Genomic DNA, 12,778 nt, shown 5'->3' with positions numbered 1-12,778 from the left:
TGTGTTTTCTTCCTAGGGGACGCTAGAGCGCAATTTTGAGTTTTGGGGTTTGGTTTTTTTGATTAGATCTCAATTTTCACCAGTCTTGATGTGTGTGTCCAATTTGGTGAGTTTTGATGCATGTTAAGGGGGACAAATTACAGCTCAAAGAGGCGGCGGTATAATAATATAGCGCTAGAAATACAATAGGGCCCTCTGTCCCAAAGGGACTCGGTCCCTAATTAGCTAACCTCAATGAACCCCAAAAATACCTTGAAATAAGTATATTCTCACTAATAACAAGTGCACTTTTCTTGGTAGAAAAAAAAATTAGACCTTTTTGCTCAATTTGTTGAAAAATATTCTTAAATTAAGTAAATGCTAGTGCCATTATCTTGACATAATGATATGCGCTCGGCATCGTGATTTTTTTTTCATGCTTGAAGTAAGAAATTATTACTTTAAAAAACTATTTTTGTACTTGTGAGTGTTAATGACACAGCTTTGCAACAGTTGATATTCTAGTTTCAAGCATGTTTTACTCAATATAGGTCATAAAATCTCAGCAACAAGCTGTAATATCTTACTGAGATCATTTAGGACCAAAACCCTTAAAACAAGTAAAACACTCTAACATAAAATCTGCTTAGTGAGAAGAATTATCTTATCAGACAGAAAATAAGCAAATATCACCCTTATTTGAGATATTTAATCTTACTTAGATTTCAGTTTTTGCAGTATATCGTTATCACAGATTACTCGCTACTAGTAAAAGTAACGGCATTAGCTACACCCTTATTACGAACACTGGTTACACTGCAAAAAGTCAGTGTTCAAAAACAAGGAAAAAAAATACAAAAATTAGGGGTATTTTATTTGAACTAAGCAAAATTATCTGCCAATAGAACAAGAAAATTCGGCTTGTCAAGACTTTCCTAAACAAGTCAAATTAAAGCTGCAAGCAGTGATGGACAGGACCGTCAGCAGTAATAAAACTCTTTCATCAACATTTAATCAGAAGGGTTCAATCTCTCTCCTGTGCTAATTTGAAGCCGACACGACAAACGCGCTCAGAGGAGATAATGTTTGAAAAAAGGTGACTGTTTTTACACAACTTTTGTTTTGAAGGGGGAATTGCAAAATTCCTGTTGATTTTTGCTGGGGGTTGTCAGTGTATGAAATATATGTCTAAGTGAGACCTACATAGAGGTTTGTGTTTCATTTCTCTACGACATTCTTACTGGGAGTTACAGGCAGTTTTGTCTGTGTTTTCTTCCTAGGGGGCGCTAGAGCGCAATTTTGAGTTTTGGGGTTTGGTCTTTTTGATTAGATCTCAATTTTCACCAGTCTTGATGTGTGTGTCCAATTTGGTGAGTTTTGAAGCATGTTAAGTGGGACAAATTACAGCTCAAAGAGGCGGCGGTATAATAATAAAGCGCTAGAAATACAATAGGGCCCTCTGTCCCAAAGGGACTCGATCCCTAATTAGCTAACCTCAATGAACCCCAAAAATACCTTCAAATAAGTTTATTCTCACTAATAACAAGTGCACTTTTCTTGGTAGAAAAAAAAATTAGACCTTTTTGCTCAATTTGTTGAAAAATATTCTTAAATTAAGTAAATGCTAGTGCCATTATCTTGACATAATGATATGCGCTCGGCATCGTGATTTTTTTTTCATGCTTGAAGTAAGAAATTATTACTTTAAAAAACTATTTTTGTACTTGTGAGTGTTAATGACACAGCTTTGCAACAGTTGATATTCTAGTTTCAAGCATGATTTACTCAATATAGGTCATCAAATCTCAGCAACAAGCTGTAATATCTTACTGAGGTCATTTAGGACCAAAACCCTTAAAACAAGTAAAACACTCGAACATAAAATCTACTTAGTGAGAAGAATTATCTTATCAGACAGAAAATAAGCAAATATCACCCTTATTTGAGATAATTAATCTTACTTAGATTTCAGTTTGTGCAATATATCGTTATCACAGGGGGCTGCAATATTGCGATACAGTTTTTAGGCCATAAGACAGACAGAGTGACGCACTTCACCTTGAGGTAGTCGACAAATTCCTTCACTTCCATCTTTGCCTCGTGCATGCCTGCGACGTCTTTAAAGCTCACGCCTTTCCCCGACTTCCCGTCCACGATGGTGAACTTGGCCATCTTCAGCTGATTCTGTTAGGAAAGCCAGGAAGGTCAGAGTGCGTTTGAACGAAGGCAACACGATCACAGCAACGGGTTGTTGTCGCTCACAAACGCGCTGAAGCCGCCCTCCCTGCCGCCCATGCCTGCCATACGAAAAATATTCCACAGGATCGCCACGGCGATGACCGCCATTCCCAGGGTGAATAAGGCGCTGCAAAAAAACATGTCAATCATCTCGATAAAAAGAGAAATTTTACTTCACAAACAGCACAAACTTACTTTCCAAAGAATCTGGTGCGTTTGTAGGAGACAGGTATGCGGTCCTTTGTGTCAATATTCAGCTCCTCTTCCGCAGCTCTCAGTTTCTCCTCAAATTTGTCAACATTGGCGACCTGCATCAGATACGTGAGCGCCATCCCCTATACCCGAGATGGAGGCAATGTTAGTCATGATATCTCAGGTTGGTTGATATGAAACTGTAGCCGGCGTCCATACAGGCCTCCCGAAGATGACTGCCCCGGGGTGCAGATGGATTTGCACGATGTCGCTCTCAGGAACCACCAGGACACGGGACACCTCTCCCTTAGCCAGCATCTCGTTGACGAAGTCATTCCAAGAGATGTTGCCGCCGCTGGTGTTAATTAACTGCATCAGGGACAAGACAATCCCCACGAATATGAGGATTCTCACGCGCTCTCGGTTCCACTGGTCCTTCTGGTCGCGACGCTTCTTCTCCTCTGGGTAAAAAAAACAACAACATTTTGAGAAGGTAGTTGACTGTGAAGCGCACAAACATAGTGACCCAGGACAATGTTTACTAAGTGTGTCCTGATCCAATATTGATATCAACAACAAACAAGTATTGGATGATATCGGTTTTCCTGCAGAGTTTTTACTCGTGCAAAGCTGGACACACAGTTTATATCTAATTGTCCTCAATAGCTTTTTTATCTTATGTTGTATTTTTCCTTTGTATAATGTTTGGTAATGTAAGTATTCTTTGTATTTTTATTTTGTATGCTTCTATATGGACTCCTAAAGACGAGCAGTCGCCTTGGCGTCAGCTAATGGGGATCCATTCAATAAACAATAAACAATAAGCACAGTTTTCTTCTATTTTAGTCAAGTGATTTACAAAAGGTAAACATTAGGGGTGCTCCAAAAATCGATTCACTATTAAATTACAATTTTTGTTTATTTAAATTCTAAATTGATTCATAATTTTTGAGAATATATTAAAAAAAATAGATGTATTGTTTTTTTGTAAATGTTTTTATTATGTATATATATATTTTTTTATTTTTTTTTTATTATTATTTTTAATTATATATTTTTTTTAATTATTATTTATACAAAATGTATCATTGATAATATTATTTTCATTATTGATACTGTCGATTTTATTAATGTTTCGTTTTCCTTTTTTTTTTTAGTATTGCATTTTAATACCATTGTTTTTTCGTAAGTCTTTTCAATTGCTTTGTAAATGTCTATGCTAAGTATTGGAGTTGCTCTATTTTATTTTATTAGATTGATAAACATTCTGTGATTTTTGTAAAAAGGATTTTAAAAATCCTTTTTTTTAAATATATTTTTGAAAAGACTTTTTAGGGCCAACACTGCACGTAAATGTTGTACGTCATCAGCCAAGAGGTTTTATCAACGAAAAGGATTTATTATCATTTGTATACTAAATAATATATTATGAGAATTGTGTTTGAATCGAATCGTCACCCCAAGAATCGGAATCCAATCATACAGACATACATACATATATATATGCATTTATATGTCATATATATATAAATCTATGTCATATATATGTCATATATATTTATATGCATATATATGACATACATGGATATATATATATATATATATACACATATATATGACATACATACATACATACACATATATATATATATATATATATGTATATATATATATATATATATATATGACATACATACATACATATTAATATATATATATATATATATATATATATATATATATATATATATATATATATATATATATATATATATATATATATATATATATATATATATGTAGGAGCCTTACCTTCTTCTTCTTGTGGTGTTTTTCCTTTGAGCCCATTACTTTTTTCCCCCGCTTGTTTAGACTGAGATGTACTGAAGAAGTTTGTAGCACCTGTAATCAAATATTTATTAATTAAATAAAGCTGGGTTTGGACCTGACACATACTATTTTAGTAGAGGGGAAAACATACTGTTACCTAATAAATGTCCTAAGCCAACAGGATTTCTCAGCAGGTTGGTCCTGATTAAGTCTTTGCTGATGTCAACCATTCCAGGAGGCAGTGGTCTGTGGAGAAGACTCTGAAATGGGAAAGTCCATCGTTTTGGTTGTTGGTACCAACATATACTGTAAATACAATAGACAGCTACAAAAATAAATTTTGGTGGAAATTGCATGTGAATGCTGAAAAGCCGAAGCCGAACTGAAATGCTAACAGTTAACATGCTAGGCAGATAGCGTCAGGTTACCAAAATAGCAGTCTTAAGTGTGTACCTGCAAAATGAGCTACAAAAGATAGCATGAAACGTGAGCATGCAAACAGTTAGCAATTGATGAGTACCACGGTATAAGGCTCTGAGGTGTACACCTGTAAATTGGACAAAAAAATGGTATGCTAACAATTAGCATGCAATAAGTGCCAAAATATCTGTTTCTCGGGTGAAAACCTGCAGAATTGGCTTAAAAAACTAGCATGCTAACAGTAAGCATGGGTCAAGTGAAAAAAATATCTGACTTTAAGGTGTCTACCTGCAAAATTACCTAAAAGCTAGCTTACTAAGGTCAACATGATAACAGTTAACATGTGTCAAATACCATTTAAATGTTTCTTTTATTTAATTCTTAAAAGGTCAAACGTGTTTGAAGGATCAATATCAGAAACTGTTTATGACTCTGAGGTGTATACCTGCAAAAATAGCTAAAACAAAAGATAGCATGTTTATGTTAGCATGCTAAAATACTAATGTTAGCATGCCAACAATGGATTAACATTAGCAAGGACCGTTTAAAAAATACCCGGCAGTTGGTATTACCATCTAAATTTTTAATTATTATAAAACCGTGATTGATAAACTGCACTTGTAATAAACACACGGTGATACTGTTAATTTCTTGGGGTACGCTAATCGCTAGCTAGCTTAAAAGCTAACATGAATAAAAAGGCAAATTCACATCTTTCCCCATTACAAATGTAATCTACAATTGTAAAAACAGATTTCTGTCTCAGCAACTAAGCTAATAAATTGTGCACTTTGAACCTTGAGTTTGAGTTTGAGTTTGAGTTTATTTCGAACATGCAAGTATACAACATGATACATCACAATCTCCAGTTTCTCTTTTCAACATGTTCGAAAAGGAGTAGGAAGAACCAGAGCTTATTTAATCCTACCCCTTTTCTTTTACATAACAGTTGCTAAAACTTTTGTTCACTTCCTGTTCTCAATTTATTCACAATATACTCCATAAGTAATCACAATAAAATAAGTAAATAAATGATAATTGGTGAAGTAAGTTACATTTCATATGTTGAGATAAGTAAGATTATTTTGTGAGTGAAATAATGAAAGAATGGATGAGTTAAATAAATTCAGAATGTTTATCATGGTTCTTCTTCTTTGTACTTTGTAAACACTTTAAGTTTGAAGAGTTTCTTGAAGTGGATCATATTAGTACATTGTTTGATTGCTTTGCTTAATCCATTCCATAATTTAATTCCACATACTGATATACTGAAGGTCTTAAGTGTTGTACGTGCATACAAATGTTTTAAATTATTATCATACTTAGGACAGAATGCCAAGTATGAAGATCCATACACGGCGTATCTACAACAGGAAATTAATTAGGGTGGCGTCACATAAACCGGAAATTACGCATTATCATTTGCTAAAATACTAATGCTAGCAGGCTAACAATTGACTAAAATGAGCAAGGACCATTTAAAAAATATCCTGCGATTGGTATTACCATTTAAACATTTAAATTATTGTAATAAACACACGATGACACTGCTAATTTCCTGGAGTGCGCTAATCGCTAACTAGCTTAAAAGCTAACATGAATAAAAAGGTAAATTCACGTCTTTACCCGTTACAAATGTAATACCACAATCTACAAATGTATAAACACATTCTGTCTCAGCAACTAAGCTAATAAATTGTGCACTTTGAACATTACAACATAGTGCTAAGTATGAAGATCCATACATGGCGTGTCTACAAAAGGAAATTAACTAGGGTGACGTCACATAAACCGGAAATGACGCATTATCATTAAAAACACTTAAAACCTCGACAAATCACAACGGAAGAAGATATTTAAACACTCAAATAGCAATAATATGGTTATTCGAAAGCCAATTGTGTCAAGGATAGTATATTATGTATCTGTGGAGTATTTCAGTGTGTATAAGTACTTTTGGAGCACATTTAACAGTACCGTGATAATTTTGCTCACAATAACCGCGATATAAAATAATCAATCCAACAAATTCATTTGTATTTATTACCTGGATTATATTGTGAGGTTGAGTAGTTAAAGTCCTCTTGGCCATTGCAACAAGCATTTTTGTGGCACTGCTGCATGGTAACAGCACGTCGTTGTCCTTGGTCGCCTTGCCGGTTAATATCTGACAGTTGTGTCTCGAACGAGCTAAAACTTGAAAATATTTCCAACAAACACTACGGCGATGCTGCAACAAAGACGCTGCCATAACCGATCGATCAGCAATGAACTATAAAGTCTATTAAAGCTACACTGCTCATTATTTCAACAGTACCGCTAGGCATTTATTTACCACTTTTTGCTAGCTCGCAGTGTTATTCAAACACGTGACGCACTTCCCGGAAGCTACAAAAAATACCCGTAAGAAAAAATGAACAACACATTTATTTTTATTATTTATTTAATATTTATTATTATTTTGATCCAAAAGTAAATAAAATTACAAAAATTGTGTTCAGATATATTTAAATGCAATCCAATTTAATTTTAAGACGTCACGTTGCCTTCGAGGGTACACTCGCTGCGCCAAAATTTACGCAGACTGCGCAAACTATGACAAGTAATTTAAAATAACAACATTTGTATGTTGTGTTTTTTACTTTTGAGCTTAAAGTAAATAATGTTACAAGAATAGTATTCAAATATTTGTTTGTTTGTTGTGTACCGTGAATCTAATTTTAAGACGTCATGTTGTGTTCGAGGGTACACATGCTGCGTCAGAATTTACGCATCCATCCATTTTAAACGACTAGAAATATGACGTGTAATTTACCACGTTTTTACGTTGTATTTTTAATTAAAAAGTCATTTTAAAATGTATTTAAATCCGTAAATCAAATCTAATGTTAATTTGTTCAAGGGTACGTGTGCTGTGACAAAATGTTCGCAAACTGCGCAAAATATGATAAATGATTTAGCATAACAACATTTTTTTATCTAATTTTGCAATGAACAGTACAGACTATTTAACTAATGTGATGATCTACATAAAAAAACAAGTATGTGTTGTATTTCAACGTTATTGCCGTAATGCTGCAGTGCTCCAGCAGGATGCGCAACTACTCAATTTACCGTCATGTTTTGTTATGGGATTTTTTAATGCAAAAATTGTTGACCTTTTACACAGATTGCAGTTTATATTTTGTATTACACACTAACTGAGTAAAGATACCACAAAATATAATATAATAATAGCACTTGTTTCTCATCCAGACATATCAGTCCTATAAAAGGCACACGCTAGGAAATAAAGATTTTACTTCAATCTTGAGGGTAGTGAACAAACTATCGCGCATTTTAAATTGCGATGACAATCCACAGGTGGTTTATAAAACCCAATACAGTAATACGTAATGAGGACGGTTCTATCTATTTGATTGACATATAAACGGCCCAATGGGTGCCCAGTTCTTTTTCTCAAGCCAATTGGAAACCTTGTCGTATTTTGTCCCAGTGTGTGATTACTGCGAGGGCGTTAGGTTTGTTTACCAGCACTGCCCGATGTCTTCATTTTAATAATACAGATAGAAATACACAAAACAAGTAGGAATAACAAAAAACAACATATATATATATATATATATATATATATATATATATATATATATATATATATATATATATATATATATATATATGTATGTACGTACATACATACATATATATATATATACATATACATGTATATATATATATATATATATGTGTGTGTAAATATACACACACATATTCATATACATATATATGCATACGTATATACATATACATATATATATATATGTTTTTTTTTTGTTATTCCTACTTGTTTTGTGTATTTCTATTTTTATTATAATATATATATTTATATATATATATATATATATATATATATATATACACACACATATATATATATATATATATATATATATATATATATATATATATATATATATATATACATATATATATATATATATATATATCCATCCATTTTCTACCGCTTATTATATACCGTATATATATATATATATATATATATATATATATATATATATATATATATATATATATATATATATATATATATATATATATAAAGGCTGCAACTAACAACTCATTTGATAATCTGCCGATTATTACTTAGATTAATCGATTAATAATCGGATAATAACATTTCTATCCTTTCCAGTATTTTGTTGGAAAAAAACAGCATACTGGCACCATACTGGCACCATACTTATTTTGATTATTGTTTCTCAGCTGTTTGTAAATGTTGCAGTTTATAAATAAAGGTTTATAAAAAAATAATAATAATAAATAAAAATTAAATTAAATTTTAAAAAAGTAGCCTCTGCGCATGCGCATAGCATAGATCCAACGAATCGACGACTAAATTAATCGCCAACTATTTTTATAATCGCTTTTAATCGATTTAATCGATTAGTTGTTGCAGCCCTAATATATATATATATATATATATATATATATATATATATATATATATATATATATATATATATATATATATATATATATATATATATAGTATGTTGTTGTCTTGTCCCCCTCATGTCCCCTCAATTTCCCCAATATCCAAACATTTAATCATTTCAAATAGAAATAAGGCAACAAGAGAAGTTTTCCATAGTCTTTTGTAAAGTGATTTAACACTTAACAAATGCTTACATACATACATAACCCAATATTCAAACAGTAAAACTTATTAAAAGTTCATGAACTGGCAAAATATAAAATCCTTAAAAAAAAATCATGTACAAAGCACATGCAACAATTCTACCAAACAACATTCAAAACAGATTTGTAAAAAAAAAGAAGAAGTAATTATATTCTGAAAGGAACTGAGATCTTTAGTAGATCTAGATTTAGAACAGTGACAATGGAAATAAGTATTTCAATCAGAGGTGTTAGTTTATGGAACAAACTTGACAGTGGAATAAAATAATTGTAATCTCTTTTTGGATATAAAAAAAAAAAGTAAAAATCATGATTATGGAAAGATATGACTGAGTATGTATTCTTTTCTTCATTATCGGTTTTATTGTTGTAAAATGAAAACATGGCTTCAATTGTTGTATATGTGAAAATAGGGGGCAAATATTATACGTTTTTAACTTCTTTCTGCTCCTTTTCATTCATATTTTGCTTTACTGAAATAAACTGCAACAAAAAACAGTGCAGTTAACAGTGCAATAAACAGCAATAACAGAGTAATACATTTTAAAGGTGCAATATACACATAATATCTTTCATATAATCGACAGTATTACCATTTTTCTACATTTTTAAATTTATTTTCATAACGTGGTCACTACTGCGGCAGCACGGTGAGACAGGGGTTAGTGCACGCGCCTCACAATACGAAGGTCCTGAGTAGTCCTGAGTTCAATCCCGGGCTCGGGATCTTTCTGTGTGGAGTTTGCACGTTCTCCCCGTGACTGCGTGGGTTCCCTCCGGGTACCCCGGCTTCCTCCCACCTCCAAAAACATGCACCCGGGGATAGGTTGATTGGCAACATTAAATTTGCCCTAGTGTGTGAATGTGAGTGTGAATGTTGTTTGTCTATCTGTGTTGGCCCTGCGATGAGGTGGCAACTTGTCCAGGGTGTACCTCGCCTTCCACCCGAATGCAGCTGAAATAGGCTCCAGCACCCCCCGCGACCCCAAAAGGGACAAATGGTAGAAAATAGATGGATGGATGGGTCACTACTGCCTAGTTTCTCTTGTTATGTTCTAATTTTTACTGTTACATTTGTATTCTTCTTTGTTACTTTTTATTTTCATTCTTATTGTTATATTTTCTATTTTATTTCATTATTTACTTTTTTTTAAAATTCTATCTCAATTCTGTACACTGCTGCTGGAATTGTAATTTTCCTGAGGTAACTCTCCTGAAGGAATCAATAATGTACTATCTATCTATCTATCCATCTATCTATCTATCTATCTATCTATCTATCTATCTATCTATCTATCTACACCTCCAGGCAACTGCAACCCTAAACTAACACCCTCCCCCTTCCACATCCCACCTCCCCATATTGTAAATAATCAAATGCAAATAATCAAATGCATATACTTGTCCTTATACTTTCCGATCTCTCTATGTCCACTACTTGCTGTACATATCCTACCAAGTCAGACCTACACTGTTTCAATGTCCATTTCTCTGATGATGCAATTGTTGATGACCGAAGTGCTGATATCAACCAAACCTAACCACCCCTACCCCCTCCACATCCCAACCCCCGGATTGTAAATAATGTAAATAATGTAAATAATTCAATGTATATACTCTGATGATTAACTTGTGTGATGACTGCATTATGATGATAGTATACAGGGGCGTCACTAGCTTTTAAGGACAGGGGGGGCTTAGCCCCCAGGAGATGCACAGGATGCGAGCGAGTAGCGCACGAGCACAAAACTTCACAAACGGCTAACAAAGACTTAGAAATTATTAATTGTTATTATTATTATTTATTTTATTATTATGCACGGGACGAAATGAAATGCTCCCCGGGACGATGGTTTTAACCATTTTTTTTCTTTTTCTTTTTATGTATTTATTAATTTTGCATTTTATATTAAATGTCTTGGTTTTTCCTCCCTCTGAAAGTCCTATGAAATAACAAGCTATAATACACCAGCTATTAATGTAACAATACAATAAAACAAATATATTTAATGATGTTTTTTTTTTCATTATTTTATGTATATTACTTGATGTAGATTCTACAAATGATGTGGGCATTTTTTATATGAACAAGTCCAAGGACCGCAAGCAAGGTCGCAGAGAAAATGCGGACTGGAGTTTGAGTGATGTGGGCATTTTCTATATGACCAAGTGGAATGGATTGGATACCGACACACTAAAGGGGCTCTCTACCTTACGCTATGAAGTGAGGAAACTGAGTGAATAATGACGGGTTATATGATTATTTAAACTCATATTTGGGCCACTTTATAATATGTCGGCATGTATTTGTAAAAAAAAAAAAAATTTAAAAAATAAATAAATATAACACCAAATTATTTAGGGAGGCTTAAGAATATTTTAGGGGGGCTTGAGCCCCCCTAAAATAGGCCTAACAACGCCAATGATAGTATATATTTGTACCATGAATTGATTAACGTGGACCCCGACTTAAACAAGTTGAAAAACTTATTGGGGTGTTACCATTTAGTGGTCAATTGTACGGAATATGTACTGTACTGTGCAATCTACTAATAAAAGTCTCAATCAATCAATCAATCAATCAATCAATCCATCCATCCATCCATCCATTTCCTACCGCTTAATTCCTTCGGGGTTGCGGGGGGCGCTGGAGCCTATCTTAGCTACAATCGGGCGGAAGGCGGAGTACACCCTGGACAAGTTGCCACCTCATCGCAGGGCCGACACAGATAGACATAAAACAAATATATTTAATGATGTTTTTTTTTCTTCATTATTTTATGTATATTACTTGATATAGATTCTACAAATGATGTGGGCATTTTTTATATGAACATATATCACAGGGCTCTATCCATCTATCTATCTATCTATCTATCTATCTATCTATCTATCTATCTATCTATCTATCTATCTATCTATCTATCTATCTATCTATCTATCTATCTATCTATCTATCTTAATGTTATGTTAAATTATTTTTTTTTTGTATTCCTTTGTTAGATTTTTTTATGAATGAAATAAATAAATGAATGATGCACTTAAATTGTCCTTATTTATGAATATAGGCGTTCGTATTTCCAATGACAATGTACCGTAATGTCAACAAAAAGTAAACACGATTTGAAGGCTGTGATAAAACAAGCGCACTCCGTGCTTGTGCTCCATTACCTTTGATTGGTCCTTCCATCGTAACGCTTCTATGGAGTGCAGCGCGCGCTGGTGCTGCAACTCCGCACTGGGGCGGCCATGTTGGCTCTAACCTGGCACAACCAGAATTGGAACCGGATTACATCTCAGATCCAAAATGGAGCCAGTTTCCTAGTGCGCGGGTGTCGTCCTCGACCAATCACAACGCGACTTCCACTCCCCCCCCCCTCTTCCCCTCCCCTCCCCGAGC

The 12,778-nt window shown here is 33.6% G+C and overlaps 1 protein-coding gene across 1 annotated transcript in view; it reads right to left on the bottom strand.

The window, feature by feature from the left end:
- The window catches only part of spg7 (SPG7 matrix AAA peptidase subunit, paraplegin), a 32,675-nt gene extending 25,660 nt beyond the window's left edge, over positions 1–7,015 (bottom strand). The window contains exons 1-7 of the mRNA XM_061974773.1: positions 6,707–7,015; positions 4,397–4,499; positions 4,222–4,311; positions 2,629–2,870; positions 2,413–2,552; positions 2,242–2,344; positions 2,038–2,163 (exon numbers count right to left, since the gene is read on the bottom strand). Of these exons, the coding sequence (XP_061830757.1) occupies positions 2,038–2,163; positions 2,242–2,344; positions 2,413–2,552; positions 2,629–2,870; positions 4,222–4,311; positions 4,397–4,499; positions 6,707–6,910 (1,008 nt within the window). The 5' untranslated portion in view covers positions 6,911–7,015. The remainder of the gene's footprint in view (positions 1–2,037; positions 2,164–2,241; positions 2,345–2,412; positions 2,553–2,628; positions 2,871–4,221; positions 4,312–4,396; positions 4,500–6,706) is intronic.
- Positions 7,016–12,778: the final 5,763 nt, after the last annotated feature.

The sequence above is a fragment of the Nerophis lumbriciformis genome, linkage group LG15 (assembly GCF_033978685.3).
Source record: "Nerophis lumbriciformis linkage group LG15, RoL_Nlum_v2.1, whole genome shotgun sequence".
Classification (NCBI taxonomy): domain Eukaryota; kingdom Metazoa; phylum Chordata; class Actinopteri; order Syngnathiformes; family Syngnathidae; genus Nerophis; species Nerophis lumbriciformis.
The sequence above is the reverse complement of the archived record's forward strand: the minus strand, read 5'-3'. Positions and strand labels throughout refer to the sequence as shown.